Consider the following 18,401-nt stretch of genomic DNA (forward strand, 5'->3'; position numbering starts at 1 on the left):
TGCTGAAGTTAGCCAGTCTCTTCTTACGTATTGTTTTCCATTTGAGCCTTTTGACATAGTGATCCCTGTCCTTCTAAATCCCCTGTCGGAGAGCTCCAGCATCCGTGTCGTCTGAGTCTGGTTCTGCTGTCTTACACGTGTGGTTTCCTTACCTTTCTCCATCTCTTAATTGTGGGAAACTGGACATCTCAGACTGAGGGGCATCATTTTCATCTCTCAGGAGTTTTTACACCTTTAGGAAGGGGGGTTGAGTTCAGTTTCCTAGTCTGGAGCTGAGCTGTGATTGAGATTTTTTTTTGTCACCACGGTTACTTTTTCACGAATCACAGGCTTCAAGTTCTCGAGCAGTGCCTGGGCTTAGTGTGGAGCGGGTCTCCTGACGTCTTTCTTACCGTCTACTCCACCTTTCGTTTTAGCGTTTTCATGAGGAAGGTGTGTGGTACTTCAGAGAGGCTCTGTCTGCACCCTCTTAGCTCTAGTCCGGAGTCCGTGTTCCGTTCCTACTTGGCCTTCGGTGCGTCTAGTCTGTTGCGGCGGGAAGGGCGTTGGCCAGGCCTTCTCCTTTAGTTTGGGTAAACCTCTCTTAGGCAGAAACTGGGTCTCTGAGTCTCAGCGTTGGGCCTCACACTGCCCCTGCCCCAGGGGAAGAGTGTGCCCACCTCCCCCCCACCATTCACTGCTCTGTCTGCATCGACTCTCCCCAGTGCCCGAAGGCTGACGTGCCTTGTTGCCCTCCTCGCCCTCCTACCCGCTCCGACTCCACCCTGCAGATTAAGGCTTGCTTTTTTTAAATTTTTTTTTTTTAACGTTTCTTTATTTTTGAGACAGAGACAGAGCATGAACGGGGGAGGGTCAGAGAGAGAGGGAGACACAGAATCTGAAACAGGCTCCAGGCTCTGAGCGGTCAGCACAGAGCCCGACGCGGGGCTCCAGCTCACGGACCGTGAGATCGTGACCTGAGCTGAAGTCGGCCGCTTAACCGACTGAGCCACCCAGGCGCCCCTATTTTTATTTTTTTAATACAGTTTATTGTCCGATTGGTTTCCATATAACACCCAGTGCTCATCCCAACAAGTGACCTCCTCAATGCCCATCACCCATTTTCCCCTCTCCCCCATCCCCCATCAACCCTGTTTGTTCTCTGTATTTAAGAGTCTCTTATGGTTTGCCTCCCTCCCTCTCTGTAACTTTTTTTTTCCCCTTTCCCTCCCCCATGGTCTTCTCTTAATTTTCTCAGGATCCATATATGAGTGAAAACATACGGTATCTGTCTTTCTCTGCCTGACTTATTTCACTTAGCCTAATACCCTCCAGGTCCCTCCACGTTGCTACAAATGGCCAGATTTCCTTCTTTCTCATTGCCAAGTAGTATTCCGTTGTGTATATAAACCACAGCTTCTCTCTCCATTCATCAGTTGATGGGCATTTGGGCTCTTTCCATAATTTGGCTATCGTTGGGAGTGCTGCTATAAACATTGACCATTCCCTGGAGAGGAGGATCTGGGTGGGGTTGCCTGCCCGTCTTGTAGCCGTAGCTGGTCCCGTTGCCCGGCCCACACGAAGGGCCTTTTTTTAGGACTCTCACCAGGTTTTTTATGTGAGCATCTGGTGGGGTCCTTGAAGAAAAGCCTACAAGGTCAGGTGACCTCATCCTATACCTGCAGCTCCCAGGGGCCCCACGCTCCCTCACTCGGCCTCTCCCGGCTCGTTCACTGTTGTAGCTAAATCCCTAGCAGTTTCGGCGTCTGCCGCAGGCCAGGAAGTACTTCTCCCTCTCCCTGCCTGTCCTTAGTCTGCAGCCTCGGTGGCCCAGCAGCCCCAACCCTTTGATAGATTCCAGCAGTCCCGAACTCCTGAAGTGGTAGTTTGTCCTGCTTTGTGCTGTTGGGTTTGTCCTAAGGGTGGGAATGATGCTCTAGCGGTCTCCGTCTGAGCAGAAACGCCTCCAGTAAATGCTTCCAAACAATCCTCTGTGGCCTTAAGGAGAGCGTTTGTGGGGCGGAGCACTCAGCGTCGGGCGCCCTCTCCGCCCTGTCCCTGCTTCTCAGCAGGGGGTGGTGGTCTGGGCAGCGGTTGGCAGACACCCCACCTTCTGAAGAACCAGAGGAGGAGAAGGCGGAGGGGACCGTGACACACGCAGTTGAAAAAGTTAGCGCTTTTCCTGTTTAATGGCAGTGGGTAAATTTTGAAATGTTTTATTGGTTTCCACAAGGTGGCGACATAAATATGTGTGAGAACCACCAGCTCTTTGTGGGTTTTTGCAAATTGGTGGTCTGAGTAATTGGCCAACGGGTGACAGTTCCGTCCTATGGTACCTTTTGTAAACATACCTGTCCTCTCTTCTGTGTGTGGCCTAAGTAGTTTTATTTTAATGGAGGGTCTTCTGACCCGTCTTCTCAGGTTATTAATATCCTGTCAAAAAAAACTGCTTAAAGTTTTTGGGTAGGATGCATGAAGTCCTCTTGCTCTAATTTGTGTTAATTTTTTCAAAATTTATTGAAGACTGTTAAATGTGGTATTTGTGTGCATACAGTTACTATGTTGATAGGGCTCCAAAACAGACTGGTTCCTAAGTCAGTGTGTCTCTTGTGTGTCACTGGCCGGCACAGGAGATACACGTGAGCTTATCGCTAGGAGGGAGACCTGTGCTGTGGCCCTGGTACCTCACCAGGAGTCCGGGAGCGTTTCTGTCTGCAGTAAAAGGAGATCAGAGCTAGACTTGAAAAGAAAGGAAATGCTAGTAGGTTTCTGTTTGTTGATTATTTTCTACCCACCCCACCTGTGCTTTAAAAAAAGAAAAAGAAAAACTGAGCTTAGTAGTTAAAAATCTTAATTTTTTCAGGTGTCTGGGTGGCTCAGTTGGTTAAGCGTCGACTCTTGGTTTCGGCTCAGGTCATGATCTCGTGGTTTCATGCCCCACATTGGTCCCACATTGGCTATACACGGGCAGCACGGAGCCTGCTCGAGATTCTCTCCCTCTCTCTCTGCCCCTCCCTCGCTTGCACTGTAGCTCTCTCTCAAAATAAATTTAAAACTCTTTTTAAATAAAAAATTTTAATTTTCTTTGAATCCTTTTATGACAATTTCCTCTTATGACAACCATGTGGTTCTGTTAGAAATGGTTTTTTGGCGGGGGGAGTGGGGCTGGGGCCTGGGTGGCTCAGTCGGTTAAGCGTCCGACTTTGGCTCAGGTCATGATCTCATCCCGACGAGGGGCTCGAACTCACGGACTGAGAGACCATGACCTGACCCGAAGTCGGACGCTTAACTGACTGAGCCACCCGGGAGCCCCCAGAAAGGAGTTTAAATTTCTTGTGAGATTATCAGAGGTTTTGCAAATGTCAACCCCAGCCCAGAACTAAAACCTAGCCATCTTAGGCCCAAACTGTACATAGTGAATGCATTTTAAACCATCACTTTACTGTGCCGTGGGTGGTTTTGAGAGGAAGAGAGATTTGCCTGATTAAAGAAGTTGGAATAAGAGGGAGAAGAGAAATGAGGTTCTACAGAGGGTTCTCCAGGGAAGACCTCCCCACAGTCACGTTACATGTGTGCTCGTTAACAGGGCTGAGGGGTGTCAGGCTCAGCACGGAGGAGGGAGGAAATCCTGGGTAGCTTTCCAGGCCCCAGGCTGCCCCAGGCTGGATTTTCATCGTAGCATATCATCGGACATGCCGTTTTCTTCTTGTTTAATGCACTCCCCCCTCCACCCCCCCCCCGCCCACTGCTACCTCAGTAGCCCGCAGATGCCGTGAGCACAGGGACTCTGCCTGGTGTGTTTTGTTCACGGCCACGAGCAGTTCCCAGTACATAGTAGGCACTCAGATATTTGTGAAGAGAACGAACCTTGGTTTTAATTGACATATTGAAGTAAGTATCTAAAAACGGGCCTGGGAACAGTGACTGCGAGAAGGTAAGCACGGAATAGGCCTTAACGGACCACCCGCTTCCCTGTGGGCAGAGACGGTCTGGGACTGCTTATTTGGGTTTCTTTCTGGGTCGTCGGTGGACCTCACTGTGCGCTTCTGTTTTGTTTTTGTTTTAACGCGGCAGTAATACTGAAGAGGATGTAGTCCTCAAAACCAACAAGCAGATTTACTCCCAGCTTTTGAGAGCTACCGCTAACAGAAACTCCACTCTTTTGGAAAGGATCGACGTCCTCATCCAGTTGCTGGATCAGCTTGCTCGCGGCGGCAGTGGCGGCCAGTGACTTGGGCCCGAAGCTCCGTCCGCAGAGACGCTGTCAGTGCCTTCTGCTCTTGGGGGCCGGTTTGTCCATTCGGTGCTTCGTGTCATTAAATAGGAGGGAAAGACTCTCCTGTCACTAAAGACAGGCACAGCAGTGGAAACACAGTTCTCTTTTCCCGTCACGGACACATCGTGGTTGAGTTCCTTGCTTCATTTGAAGTGAAGGCAGAACCAGACTGAAAGCCCCTGGCGTTGGTTTTTCAGAGACACACGTGGTGCCTCTGTGTTCACACCCTTGCTGTGATGCAGGTGCACTTGTAAACCGGTTTCAAGTCTGTTGGGCTCCATGGGTTTAAGATAGAATTATTTTGGATGATGTTACCGTGGTCAGGGGAACTTGGATCCAGATGCCTTTAGTGGTTCAGGTGGGTTCAAGAAACATCCCGCGTCTACGGCGCTTCCCGGTCGCACGGAAGGCGGCCCGCCCTCCCCCCGTGTCGCGGGCCCCGCGGTGTTGAGTTCGGGGCGCGCTCTGAGAGCGCCCGCTTCTCTCTGACTGGCTAGGACGGCTGATCGAGGATAGGTACTGCTCCCTCTTTCTTTCATTGTAAACTGGAAACTGTGAATAAGGTAAGAAAACTATTTTGAATAAATAAATTATTTATTTAAAATGTCTGTTATTTTTCCTGAATTTCACATTCTGCACTTTGAGTTTTGATTTGAACTGGTTTAATCAATCTTCCAAAGTGAAGATTAAAACATTAAAAATCTCTGCCATTCAACGGGACGCTGCTTGCAACTGTCACGCACGGCTCTCATCTGGGCACCCGCGCGAGCTCTGCTTTCTCCGTGCCCACCTCGCGCTGCCTACCTGCCCTGGCACCACAGCCTCCGTTTCACGGAAATGGAACAGAAATCGGGCATGCCGTCTCCCGTCGGGTTGACGGCTGGGACGTGTAGACGGGAGCCTGCTCTGCCGCCACGTCCGTCGGCCTGGCCCTGAGTGCGGGCTCACCCCCGACCTTCAGCGCCTCCCGCAGCCCCTGCGCCTGGGCCAGTAGCCCCTCCGCTCAGTGGCCGTGCCCTCTGGAGGAATCTGAACCGTACCGGAAAGTTGTCTGGAATAAAGCTGGCCCTTTACAAAGTGCTTTCTCGAAAGCGTGCCGAGATTTTCAGGTGTTTTCCTTGGCGGTGAGTTGACACCTGTCCCAGCTTGACGGGACTGTCGCTGGCCCTGTCCTTTGTCTACTTCTTTGTTATCTGGTTTGCGTTTCCTTGGGACAGATGTGCATCCGTTCTCAAAAACCACTGAGGCATTTAAAGTTTTAACTAAGTCGTGAAACAGATGTACAAAAGCAGACATCGTCCGTCGGGACAGCCGTCCCTCCGCTTCCCCTGCGGCGAGTGCTGTCCTCACTGGTCCAGCCCGCACACTTCCCCCGAGAAGATCCAGTTTTGAAGTAAGCTGGCATCAGGATGTCGCGTTCCTGGTCTTGTCTTCCGGCCTCTCCTTGGCTGAACAGCCTTTTGGTCGAGGAATACTCGTTTCTAAGCAAGAAGATGGCAATTCTAGCCGTCTTCACTTGTCGAAACAATAATATGAACGTTCCCTACAGGGGGAGAAAAAAAGTCTGTCTAAATGTTGTAATTTGCTGATTGTAAATGAGTGCTTCTTAAAGTGCTTGAGCTTTGGCTGGTAGGTGGGCAGAATTGTGCTATTCGTGGCCTGGTCATTGAGACGACTTGTTTTTCAGTTAATTTCAGGGCAGGGATGGAGAGAAGGTGCCAGGGCCCTGGGGCTGGAGTCAGAGGCAGGGGTCGCCAGCAGCCACCGCGTTGACCCTGCTGGGAAGGACACAACGGTGAACTTCAGTTTCTAGGACTAGAAATGTGCAAAGTAGTGTGGGCCTTGGCACTCCGACGGAGTTGTGAAGATGGAGAGAAATGCGTGGGGAAACCTTCCATATGCTGTCCGTGAGGGAAACGTAAGTTGCCACGCCAGCAAGTGTGGAGCGCCGTAGTGGAGCTTTTCCGATGAATCCCTATGTTTTCAGGGCAGTAACACCGCTTCTGTGTTCAGGGAGCCGTATCTCCTTCCGTGATTGGATCCTTTGGCCACGGCTACGTTCCCATCCAGCCATGAAATCGGTACAGGGGTGACGGGTGGCAGAAGGACAGGGATGTGTCAGGATTTTTTTTTTTAACCTTTCCTAAAAATGTCCTCAAATCATTTGGTAATTTTTTTTTTTTTCTTTTTTTTTTTTTTTGGCCTGTAAAACGGACTTCTAAACCACGTATTTGAAAAGTTCAGGTAATAGCTTTTTCCACTGGGTTTTAGCCCTATTTGTTTCGGTTACTAAAGATCTGGTTTATTTTCTTTGTAAAAGACCCGACTTTCTCTCAGAAGAGAAATCCCTTTCTCCACTTGCCTGTTTTTCTCCTTACATGTTCAGGGTGGAGGCATGGACGTCACAAATGTCAAACCACCTCCCTGAGATGGGCTGCTTTGGAAATAAGCCATTTGAAGGAAGCCAAGGCTGGTGCTGTTTGTCCTTGGCATTAACCACTTTCCAGTACGCATTGCCTTTGAGCAAGAAAATGGAGTTGTGTGCGTAGGAGTAATAGGCTGAATCTATATTTCTGAAAGGATGGTTTTGTGGCTCTATTCCTGGAAATACCTCAGTAATCTTCATTGGGTAAGAATCAAGTACTTGATTTCTGTTGACATCAAATGCAAACACCTGCAAAGCAAGTAAGAAAGTGAGACCGGCATTTCTGAAAACCATTGATTTTTAGATTAATTTTAGGAATGAGCTAAGTAAATCTGTAGCTTTGCACCAAATTCTCTGGGCTTGAATTTCTTAATTTTCCACATGATGGGACCCACCATGGTCATACAGGGCCGAGGCAATTGAGAACAGCTTTTAACAACTCGGCCCTCTGACAAACCTCAGGGGGTGATAGAAGCCACACCAAGCTGGAAAGCCTCTACTTACGAGGGACTCTTTGAAGAAGTAAATTAACTGTTTTCTTCGGTCATAAAAGGCAGTGTCCAGAGGACTTGGAATGCCAGGAAATCCTTCCGAAATCAATCTGGGGTAGCTTCTCCCTTGTTCATCTTCTGTGTAGGCCTGATCCTTGTCGCTGTCGTATCTCCAGTACTGATTTCCTGAGAGCCAAACAAAGCATGCTTATATGGCTTATTACCATTTAATTATGGACGACAAAGAGGCCCACTTTCATTCTAGGTCTCCGCCAACCGTGATGTTTCGCCATGACCCCAGAAGAAGGCAGGACCTCAGCATCTGAGTGAAGCCTCCACTCAAGTGAATGATTCTCCAGGTCTTGAATTACTTCTAGATCGGTTCTGACAATCATTGCCGCTATTAAGATGTTGGTTGCCTTTTGCAGGGCACGCCGGCCCCCTGGTGCTCATCAAAAGCAAAAACAAAATGACAAATCGTACGGTCTTTTTCACATAAGCATCTTCTGTTTTTTTCCCTTCTTCCTATGTAGTCTCATGATCTTCCTTTTACGTGTTAGGATCCCAGGGGTTGCCGTGAATCGTTTTCCCACCGTAATAAATATAAGCCCTCTTTTTACAGAAAACAATCATGATGCTTATGATCAGGTCTTTTAAAGATTTTGTTTAAGTAATCTCTACACCCAGGGGGGGATTAAACTCAACCCCGCGATCAAGAGTCACATGCTCTACCAACTAAGCCAGCCAGGCACCCCAGCTTTTTGTCAGGGTTGTAGAATTCTGCAGTTCGACTACCAACTCGGTTGTACAAATGAGGACACCAGAGAAGCGCTGAAGCACTTCATCCGGATTCGCGGCCCAGGTGGGACCGGTGCGGCCCGAGACTCCCTTATCCCACCCCAGCGACTCTACCCTCTGTCCTGTGAAGGCACAGCTTGTAATGTTGCTCTGTTTTCAGTTCACGATCCAGATGCCTATTTCGTGCTCTGAAACAGCACAGGACTCTTCTGGACTCTCCTTATTAGTTGCTCATCCCGAACCCTGGCATATGGTCAGCATAAAATAGAATAAATCCACTGAGCTAGAGGTTTTTGTGTTCACAACCTACGTCACATCACAATCAGTTCCGTTCCGTAGCAGCCGCCCACGCGAGCTCCCTCTCGCCCTCGGCCCCTGCTTCTACCCCCGTCCCCAAAAGGTTTGCCTTTGACAGAAAACAGTGACGTTTGTCCAGCCAGTGGCACAGTTCACTCTAACTGGAAAATCTGAATTTAAAGTATTCTCGGCCAGTTAAACTTAAGAGGTTTTTTACAGCTCCGAGACTAAAATACACGTGTTATTACAGCAGTCCCCCACGATGACCTAATTCTGTAACGAAGAGTCTTTGTTGCCCGTGGAAGCTCTCGTCCAGGACTTCTTAGGACCCTGAGAGATGTGCTTCCAACTCTGAGAGCCCTGAACTAGACAAGTCCGCCCTGGGCAATTTGTTTCTGTAACTGCACTCCATTCTTCCTTTGTGCGATGTAAAGAAAATTAAGGCCAGATTCATGCACTGGTTTCTTGCGGCAAAATCTGCACACAGCTTCCTTTGGGTTTGGCTCTTGCCTCTCTGACTCCTGAGCCATTTAAGGCCAGAGGGTCCTATTGCCAGGGCTCAGGCAGACCGAGGGCACACGGCTTACCTCTGGGGCAGTTCTGGGAAGGGAAAGAAAAAGCAACAGAATCTTGCTTGTGCTTAGACTCCGGGCATTTGGTTTGCAAACAGCCAGCCTCCGTGACACGGGCAGAGGCTCCGGGCAAGGCGGCCTGTGAGGGGAGCGGCAGGACGGTCCCGGCCTGTCTTCTCGGCGCGTCCGCCGACCCCAGACCCCCGCCTCGGTCTCTGCCTCCCAGCAACACGCTGATCCTCCCTGCTCAGAAACTGCCACCGACGCCTCACTGCCTGCTGGCTGAAGGCCAGCTCCGGGCCACGGTGCTCGAGGCTCTCGGGGCTCAGGCTGACCCTGTCTTTCCAACCTAATCTCGTCCCGTGTGAGTGCCCTGCCCCTGAACCCCGCGGGTTCAGCTGTCTCAGACATCTTTTCCCCTCCCTCTAAAGCCTTGCTTCCGCTTCCTGTGTCTTACACCCCACCCCCCACCCCCGTCCACACTTCCCCCGTCACATCCCCGCTGTCCCGGCGGGGCTCCCGGGGTCCCACACGGCCTCCGGGTCTGGGTCAAAAGCCCTGACTTCTGGGTGGCTCCAGCCTCTGGTTCCAGGTGGCCGTGGTCACCTTATCTGCTCTCCTTCACCACAGACTTCTAGCGGGGGGCTTCTAAGGCTCCTCCTCTCCAGAGGAAGAGTTAGCTAAAACTGCTGTCGGGGGGCCCCTTTCTTACAGGTCTCGGGCAACCACCTCTGCCTGGCACAGCCGGTTCACTCATTCATTTGTTCATGTGACGCATTCGGCGCCTTCATACCCTGTGCTCAGAACTTACAGTCCGGTGGGACAAGCCAGTCAGGTGAGTCACTGCAAGAGCACTAGAAGATTCCCTGGCACGGGGCTCAAAGCCCTCGTTCCGAGTGCGCCTGTGTGATACAAGAAATCGAGCCATCCGGGAGAACCTCTACCTTTAAAGAAGTAGCGTTCGTCTCTTCTCCACGTCCAGAGGTGGACAAAAGCGTCTATGTTTTGTGTTGGGATTCCGCGCCAGCCACTGAGGATCGGGATGGGGTCCCCGTAGCGTGTCCGGCTGTTGCGATTTTCGTAAAGCCAGTACCAGCCGTTGCGGAAGAAATACGTGCTAAACCTCATCATCACTGCTCCGTATTGGTTTCTCTCTTTGCGAATCCAGTCAAATGCGGTATCAAATGATCCTTCACATGAACCTTCGGAAAAAAAAAGTCCCCTGTCACCTGGGGCAAAAATCACCTGTTGCTACTTTCACGTGTGATTCATATAGAGACCATTGCAAAGCTGGGGTTTTCGATTAAACTTTTTTTTTTTTTAGTGTTTATTTTTGAGAGAGAGAGAGCGCGTGCAAGAGAGGGGGAGGAGCAGAGAGAGCGGAAGACGCAGAACGGGAAGCAGGCTCCAGGCTCCGAGCTGTCAGCACGGAGCCCGACACGGGGCTCGAACCCACGAACCGCGAGATCGTGATCTGAGCTGACGCTGGACGCTTGACTGACTGAGCCAACCAAGCGCCCGTCTCTTCAACGGTCTTAAAGCAAGACGCCACACAAGGCTGGAAGGAGGCCTGCCCGGAGGTGGAGGGGAGGGGGGCCTGCAGCACTGCGGGCTCACGTGGGCTGTCCCGGCTCATCTTGGTTCTCTCAGAGGTTCTCTTAGAGGTTCTCTTAGAGGCGCTCCCGGGCCTCTAAGTGTCTCCATGCGGATGCTGGTCATGTGATCACCTTCACCACAGCTGATGCCTCCTGACGGCTGGCCTGACCTCATTAGAGGCAAGAAGCTTGGTTCTGGGCACACACCAGAGTAAGACCGCCTCCGAGGGAAACACGTGCCGTCCTGGCACCGCTTACTCTCCCGAGAGGCCCAGGGCCAAGAACACAGGGCCCGAGTGGAACAGAAGGGGGGTGGTCTCTGTGTTCGGTGGAAAAGGGGAGGGCAGCTCGCTTTCCCTTCAGCCTCCAGGCTAAGCCATTAGTCACTTCAGTTAACTAACCACTCACACCTTAGCCTGAACAATTAGAGGTGAAAGTTGATCCTCCCTGCTCTTTGCTTTGGGACGGCAGGAACCTTCTCCCTGGGGCACCTTCTCCCTGGGGCCTCCGGGATCTATAGCTCCCAGGGGGAGGGGGGAGGCCACCCCTTGGGCGGCCCAGTGCTGTTTGGAAAACCGCCAAGCCCTGCTCCTTCCTCCCAGAGATGTGATGTAGCACGTGAAGCAGAGGCCACAGGAGGGAATATCCATGCCGGTGGCCACCTGCATCCCCGAGCTAGAAGGCAGCTACTGCTGGGTGCTCTTGGGGGGCCCGGCCTCCCGATAGGGAGCGGGGTCCTGTTGAGTGTCCTCTGGGAGCTCTGAGGAGGATCTCCCAGAACAGTCTTACCGTACAGCTTCTGAATGGCTTTTCTGTCCGACCAGTCCAGCTCAAACGCAGGCTCCTGGGGAGTATAATTCGGCCGCATTACGGATCCTGTCCTGTACGTGTGAGGCAGGCCGAGTACGTGGCCAATTTCATGGACGGCCACCTAGAAGGGGACACAAACCACGGGTGCAGTGCCGACCGTGGGCGTCCGAGCGCCTGCCAGCGGCGGGCCTCGCCAAGGGGAAGGGGGACGATGGTGAAAATCGGGGAACCTTCCCAGAAGGCTGTCCGCTCTTCCCTGAACTCCAGCCCACCCTGCACCGCCCTCTGCCCGGTCACTCCCCGCGGCCCGAGACCACTTACTTTGAGAAGGCTGATGCCCGCATCACTGCTGGGAGGTGTGAAGTGCTCATCATCGTCAAAGTGGATGTCGCCCAGGCGCCAGGCGTGTGCAAACTCCTGCCCGCTGCCATCAAAAACCCGGGGACAGCCCAGGTGCCGGCCTGGCAAGGGGACAGGGAGCACAGACACGTTCCCCAAAACGGTCACGGCCTCGAGGAGCTTGTAGTCCAGGAGCGGAAGCCACAACTCGCCTGCGCCACAGCGTTTTGAAGTCTAAACACTAAACACGCAGACTCTGTGGGAGCCCAGAGAAGGGTGCGGGGCATGGGGGTGCTATCAAAAGACGAGATCTGAGTTGGATCCTAACAGCGGACGGGTCAGGACAGGAAGAAGGTGCAGCCCAATGATCACGTCCCCTTGCAGGACTGCTGGGGACTTCTCACAGCAGGGAGTCAAGGGAGTCAGCAGGGCAGCCCCTAGCACTCCTCGATCCCAGCGGGGGCGCCTGCAGAGAAGTTACTTTGTCCAAACCCACCTGGCTAGGAGGGGTCAGTGCCCTGGCTCGTACCCTGCTGAGCTCGCTCCCTGCTGCAATGCTCACTGGGCTGACCTGCTCCAAGACCAGCAGTGAGGGGCCTTCACTGATATCCCTATGTGACTCCCCCTGCCCCCCGTCCTGTGCAGGGTGGCATGCCCGCACCCCTCCCGGTGAGCTGTACTGAAGCGCCTACACAGGGTTTACGACATGACCACGCCGCCGCCAGGGGCCATCTCGGGACACCCCGGGAGGCAGCGGTCCTGGGACCGTTGGACAGGTGACCAGGGCGGGGCTCCCTATGCTAACCGGGCCCTGCCTGCGGCCGTGGGAGCCGGTGACCGGGAGCCCAGGCTTGGCTCGCCGCCTTCTTCCTTCTCACCTCGTCCGAACCCCAGTTTTATGTCCACCGCGGCCCCGGGGGCGGCGAGGTCCTCCCGGAAGTCCAGCGGTGTCACCTCGCTCCACATCCTGAAGGCCAGTCTGAGGATGTGCCGCTGCTCGTCCACGGACAGCTGGCCGCTGGCGCCCTCCCCCAGCAGCCGCCACGTCAGCGTCCTCTTGGCGAAGGCCCGGGTGTCCCCGCGGGGCGCGGCGTCCTCGGGCCGCGGGCTCCGTGGCCGTAGCGGCCGCGCGAAGCGCTTGGGCCGCACCCGGGGCGGAGGGGACGCCGGCGGCCGCGTGTCGGGGACGCCGCAGCGCGGCCTGTTCATGGCCGCCAGCGTGGCCGCGTCCAGCCGCCCGCTCGCAGGCAGCGCGTTGACCTTCTGGAACCTGCGCATGGCCTCGGCCAGGGCGGCGGCCCGGGGGCCCGCGGGCGGCGCGGCGGGGCCGGGGGTCCGGGAGCCGGGCCCGGGGGGCGCGTCGGCCCAGCCGTACTTGGACAGGAAGCGCTGCGGAGAGAGGCGGCGATCGGTGGGGCGCGGGTGTGTGGGGTTTACGGAATGGGCGGGCGGGGGGCCTGTGTGTCGCTACGCGTGTCTGCAGCCACGGGGCGTGGTCACACGTGTCGTGCAGCACGGCCAGCCCATGGTTACGGGTCGTTTGCGGGAGGCCCCCCGCCCCCGACCTGAGGCGGCGTGGGTGTGCACGGACCTGCGTGTGCGCGTGCCCGCGCATGCATGTGCCCAGCTCTGCACGTGTCCTAGTGTGCACGTGCCTGCGTGTGCGCAGGTTTGCACGTGCACGGGTCCGCCGGCGCACGTGCCCCCGTGTGCACCTGCCGGCGTGTGCACGTGCCTGCGTGTGCCAGGGTTCACCTGTGCGCGTGCCCCCGTGCGCACCTGCCTGCGTGTGCTAGGGTTCACCGTGCACGTGTCCGCCCGCGCACGTGCCCCCGTGTGCACGTGCGTGCCCCTGGTGCCGGGGCTCCTCCTACCTGCGCGGCGAGGACGTCCGCGATGGGCTGGGCCCGGCGCAGCGGGGGCGGCTCCAGGTCCGAGCGGTCCCTGCTGTGGAACAGTGGCTCTGGCCCGGCGCCCCGGGGGGCAGCGAGCCAGCAGAGCAGCAGGCTCCGACGGAGGATGGAGGCGGCCAGCATGGCCCGATCTGCGCGCTGCCCTCCGGCTTCCCTCCCGTCTCCCTCCTGGGGCCCAGGCCCCCGGGGATGCTTTTATAAGCAGCACCCGCGCTCTGGGGAGCCGTGCGTTATCCGAGGCCTTCGCAGCCAGGTCTGAAGTGTGCCCGCCGGGAGGCCCTGGCCCAGCCGCCCTTTGAAGACCCCAGGAGTGCCCTTCTCATTGGGGTGAGAATGTTTGCCCCGTCCTCAGGTAATTACATCCTGCCCTGGCAGCCTCATGTGGATTCCGTTTCTGTGGTGACGCGCTCCCGGGCAGGCTGGCTGCCCCGGTGAGCAGTGGAATGTTCGCGAAGTCCGGGGGTCCTGTCGGTAGAAGTGCAAAACCTGGCCACCAACCACCTGCTGTCGCTCACTGCACCTGTGGCCTAACTACCTGATCATCAGTTTGCTCACAGCGTGGGTCCTTTCTTTTCTTGGCGGGCCCGGGTTGCAGAGCTTGTTTCTCGGATCTCTTCTTGTTCCTTTTTATACAAAGGATGCTTCATCCGTATGGGAAAACGTAAAATTAAAAAGTACTGAGAATCAAGGAGGAGATCCAGTGATTCAGAGGGTGACGTTTGATGAACATTCTTGCAGGTACACGTATTGTGTACGTTCACGGGGAAGTATGTGTGTATAGTTCTACGTAAACCGTGTTCTCCATTAGTTAAAACTCGGTGATTCGAATGTCACGGGCAGCTTCGGTGTTCGTGAACGTAGGCGTGTATCTTCCTAGTCAATGGCTGTGTGGTGTCCTAGCCTGTGGGTCAGGGATTTTTATACGAGGGTAAACTAGGATCCCTGGAGGTTCTAGAACTGGCCCCTCTTGGTTCACCCTCACAAAGGAGTCTTTTGAAGGAGGGGAAGGGGGGGGTGGAGAAGAAAATATTAAGTGGGGCCAGGCTCAGCTGCCTGGACCTTGTAACTAGTCACATCTGGAGAGGCTGGGAGAAGTGAGTAAGGCCCTCCAGGCACTTGGCTGCAGGTGAGAGCTTGGAATGTCAGTGTCAAAGGTCTGAAAACAGCAAGTGTGCAGGTGTGGGGCTGGCCCTTAGCTACTCATTCATCAAATCCTCATGACCGTTTTAGGGACAGGGAACCTGGAAATAAACGTGGTGGACCCATTCTTTGCCATCAGGGAACTTTTTTTTTAATATATATTTTTTAATACTCATTTATTCTTGAAAGCACGAGCAGGGGAGGGGCAGAGAGAGAGGGAGACACAGAATCCGAAGCAGGCTCCGGGCTCCGAGCTGTCGGCACAGAGCCCGACGCGGGGCTCAAACTCAGGAACCATGAGGTCATGACCTGAGCCGAAGTCGGACGTCAGACACTTAACCGACTGAGCCACCCAGGCACCCCCATGGAACTTCTATTCTAAGTGGAGGAGACAGACAATAAACCAAACAACGAATGAAAAATTCAAACAGTGACAGGGGCTAACGGCGTAAATCAGAAAAGCGAATGCTTTGGAGGTTGGGAGTCCATATTAAGATGGGCAGGAGAGACCTCTTGTAAAGATGAAATGGAAGCAGTGAAAGAAAAGAGAGACACTGTCACGTGTGACTAGGGATTCATGTGTGGTGTGGGCAAAGGAAAGAACAAGTGCAAAGGCCCTGAGGCAGGATCCGGTGGAGTAGCAGAGGGCTGGTGGAGGGTCAGTGAGGGGGAAGGGGGAGGGGGAGGTGTCTGATGGCCCTGTAGCCCAAGACCTGTCACGGGGCTCTAGGACATTGGCTTTCCGAGGCAGGGCACAGTACTAGGCTGTGACCCAGCGGGATCCGTTCCTAGTGAGGTCCCAGGAGCGGGTGTTTGGCCTCACACGGGGGCTGCGGCGGCGAGGCCAGCACCTGTGACATCAGGGTGTTGTGCTCAGTCAGCTCCGGTCAGCTCAGAGACCTCTGGGGCTGGCCACGCACCAGGTGGGGACACAAGAGCGAGCAGGGTTGAGGGGGGGACGTGATGAGAAACCCTCCCAGGGCTTCCCGGGTGTAATCGGAAACCCACCGAGGGAGGGTGACGGGGAGAGACGGAAGAAAGAGGCCCCTCCGGGTCGGGAGGTGGCAGTTTTAATAAGCGAAGGGAACGTACATTCCAGGTTCGTCCTGGGCAGCGGGCAGGACTAATGGATCCCTGCACCTGCCCGCTGGATCTTGAAAGCTTATCAAGAGGCTCTACCTGGGCCGAGTGCCGCGTAACCCTGCGGGTGTTTTCAACCCCACGTCACCTTTCAAGGCTGTGTCCTCGGAGCAGCTGCCAGGAGCGGGAAAGGCAAGAGGAACAGAACCCACGTTCCAGGGACTGGGAGGGGGTGAGGGGCCTCCGGGTGCCTGGTCCTGCTCGCGGGTCAGTCGGCAGTCACATCTTTTAGATGACCTTCTCCAGCAGGGCCCTTCTGGTCACTAAGGGTGGCTTACCCTCAGCTGTGTCCACAGATCCCCCCCCCCCCCGACTAAAGCCCTCTCCCCATCTCCTACCAACGTGATCTCCCAGCTCCCTGAACCGGCACCACTGGGGTGAGAGGACTCATGGTCACCCCTCTGGGAGGAGCCTGGCAGAGGGGAGGGAAGCCCGGGTCCGCAGTCAGGAGACAAGTGTGGTTCAGGGTGTGGAATTTCTCCTCATTACCCTCACCCCCACTTCGCACACTCAGAAGCAAGCCCCAGGCACCCTGTATAATTCTGTGCGTGAAGATCCTACTGTGGGTCTGCACAAGATAGACGCGTTGGGAAGCAAAGCAAAGCATCATCCTGCCTTAAGACGGAGCAGCAACCCTCTGTTATCACATTTCCCCGGGCAGCCTCCACGGTTTCAACGCTGGCCTCCTTCTCTGTTAACTTCTAAGTGGCCTTCCGAGCGGAAGGCCCATCCGAAGGCTTCTGTAAAAAGCGAGGAGGGTGAAAGGCAGGCTCGAAATGGCGCCAGGCGGCACGCAGGCCCTTTGCCCTTCCCACGTTGACTGCGGCGGGGGTGGGGGGGCGGGCGGAGCCGGGCGGCTGCGGGTCCCCACGGCCGCGCCCACGAGGTCCGCTCTGCTCCCGTGCGTGATTCCCACGACAGGCCCCGTGAAGCTCCTTTCAACTCGCCTAACTAGACCTGGCCTGGCAGGCGCTCCGTTTCTCGCCATCAGGACCCCTGCCGGAGCCGGCGCCCCACTCCGGTGGCTTCTCACTGCGCGGTGTCCCGCCTGCCAGAGTTTTTGTCAGTTACGTGCGGGTGTGTGTAGAACGTATATAAGCACATACAGTAAACCCTTGGGTCGCAAGGCACTTGTTCGGCACCTGCGTCCGCAAGACGAGCAGACGTTTCGAATCGATTTTACCTTGATGAACGAGCGAGGTCTTGCAGTAGGAGTCCCATGATCGCAACTGAGCCAGTGGTGGTTCTCTCTCGCTCGCTCGCTCGCTGTGGGATTATGGGTGATCATCTCCCACGCTCAGATGCTCGGTCTCAGGCTACAGCTTTTGGCAGAAATCGGTGATTTTTCGGAACGTTGGAAGGTGCCCACAACTGGCGTTAGTGTATCTTTTTGTCACTTCAAAGCACCTCTGGACAGTCCTTTGCTTTTCCAGACCAGAGTGAGCTTAGGCACGCTTTGCCTCACTCTAGGTCATTGGACAGGTTCCCTGTTAAAGTTGCACGAAAACAAAAAGAACCCATTGAGCCAACAGACGGCAGTGATTCCGTTAGAGTGAAAGTCGTCCTACACAATAACCTTGCTCTCTCTTGTCCCTCCCACACCAGCCACGAAGGTTTTCAAAGGGAAGTGCAGGTTAATTTACTTTGCTTTATATTTTGTGTCTTCTTTATTATTTTGTGTTACAGTATCGCAGTCCTTTTTACCTGAATATTTTTGGGTTGTGGAACGAATCATCCGAGTTGCCTTTATTTCTGCTGGGGAAATTCGCTTTGATGTACAAGTGCTTTGGATTACAAGCAGGTTTCCGGAACAAACGAGGCTCGCAAATCAAGGTTTCGCTGCGTGTAACTGTGACACGTCAATCACGTGTCCATTTACACGTGTCCCTCATATTTATCAAAATAGTTCACGTGTCCATATATGGTGGACGGTGAACACACATCTGAATAAATGGCTACACAGTGTTGCCCGTGTGGCCAAAACCAAGTGTAAGGGCACTGTTCACCTTCCCACGTGATTGGGGTTCTTTTCTTTTCTGTTTTTTTTTTTTTTTTTAATTGAAATCTCAAATTGTGTTTTCATTAGAAGATAAATCCTAAATGTTTTCTCTTGGGGAAACAAAAACCTGCGAAGGCACAAGACTTAGACCAAAATGTTTCTAAATATTACGCGTTTCCCGGGAGGCTGACATTCTGAACATGGAACAGAATGGAGAACTCTGTGGATGAGTGAGTGCGGGTGTCCCGAGAGCTGATGTCACACAGCCTGGGTTCTGCGGGGTCAGAGAGACCCGTCGGTGACCGTTCACCCAGCAAGCTGTGGCCGGAGACGGGGCATCGGAATGTCAGGTCTTAAAACGTGCACGACAGCTGTCCGTGAAGATGACAGTGGGATCGTTAGGGCTTTCTGACGCAAGGGTCTTGTTACGGAACATTGTTCTTTTCTGCTGTGGTATGCGGTTGGCCTCATACAGCTCAGGGCCTCGGGACTCAGGGATTGTTGCTTTTTCTCTGGGAGTGTTGGTCTCTCTGATCTTCAAAGCCTTTGAGTAGACTGACTGGCTTCGCGAGGCTCCCAGTGTTTGATGAGCTAAATCGCTTACTCTGGGTAAAGTGGATTTTGAGG

General features: G+C 54.3%; 2 protein-coding genes across 3 annotated transcripts in view; one reads left to right on the top strand and one right to left on the bottom strand.

Annotated features, from left to right (window-relative positions):
• The window catches only part of EDRF1 (erythroid differentiation regulatory factor 1), a 39,773-nt gene extending 34,914 nt beyond the window's left edge, over positions 1 to 4,859 (top strand). For both annotated transcript variants that reach the window (XM_047825026.1, XM_047825027.1), the window contains one exon: positions 4,054 to 4,859. In XM_047825026.1, coding sequence (XP_047680982.1) covers positions 4,054 to 4,210 — 157 coding nt within the window. In that variant the 3' untranslated portion in view covers positions 4,211 to 4,859. The remainder of the gene's footprint in view (positions 1 to 4,053) is intronic.
• Positions 4,860 to 5,938: 1,079 nt separating this feature from the next.
• On the bottom strand, positions 5,939 to 13,618 carry MMP21 (matrix metallopeptidase 21). Its single transcript, XM_047825028.1, has 7 exons — positions 13,457 to 13,618; positions 12,461 to 12,971; positions 11,565 to 11,704; positions 11,223 to 11,364; positions 9,783 to 10,040; positions 7,185 to 7,357; positions 5,939 to 6,929 (listed from the first exon to the last, which is right to left on the bottom strand). Exons 1-7 carry the CDS (start codon positions 13,616 to 13,618, stop codon positions 6,630 to 6,632), a joined length of 1,686 nt encoding a protein of 561 aa, XP_047680984.1. The 3' UTR covers positions 5,939 to 6,629.
• Positions 13,619 to 18,401: the final 4,783 nt, after the last annotated feature.

Source organism: Prionailurus viverrinus, chromosome D2 (assembly GCF_022837055.1).
Source record: "Prionailurus viverrinus isolate Anna chromosome D2, UM_Priviv_1.0, whole genome shotgun sequence".
NCBI classification, from domain to species: Eukaryota; Metazoa; Chordata; class Mammalia; order Carnivora; family Felidae; genus Prionailurus; species Prionailurus viverrinus.

Excerpts from the sequence above, each read along its gene's own strand:
- MMP21 (XM_047825028.1), bottom strand. The coding sequence starts at position 13,618 with ATGCTGGCCGCCTCCATCCTCCGTCGGAGCCTGCTGCTCTGCTGGCTC. Across the intron at positions 12,972-13,456 it reads CGGACGTCCTCGCCGCGCAG|CGCTTCCTGTCCAAGTACGG; the intron begins GTAGGAGGAGCC and ends CTCTCTCCGCAG. Across the intron at positions 11,365-11,564 it reads CGGGCATCAGCCTTCTCAAA|GTGGCCGTCCATGAAATTGG; the intron begins GTAAGTGGTCTC and ends GTCCCCTTCTAG.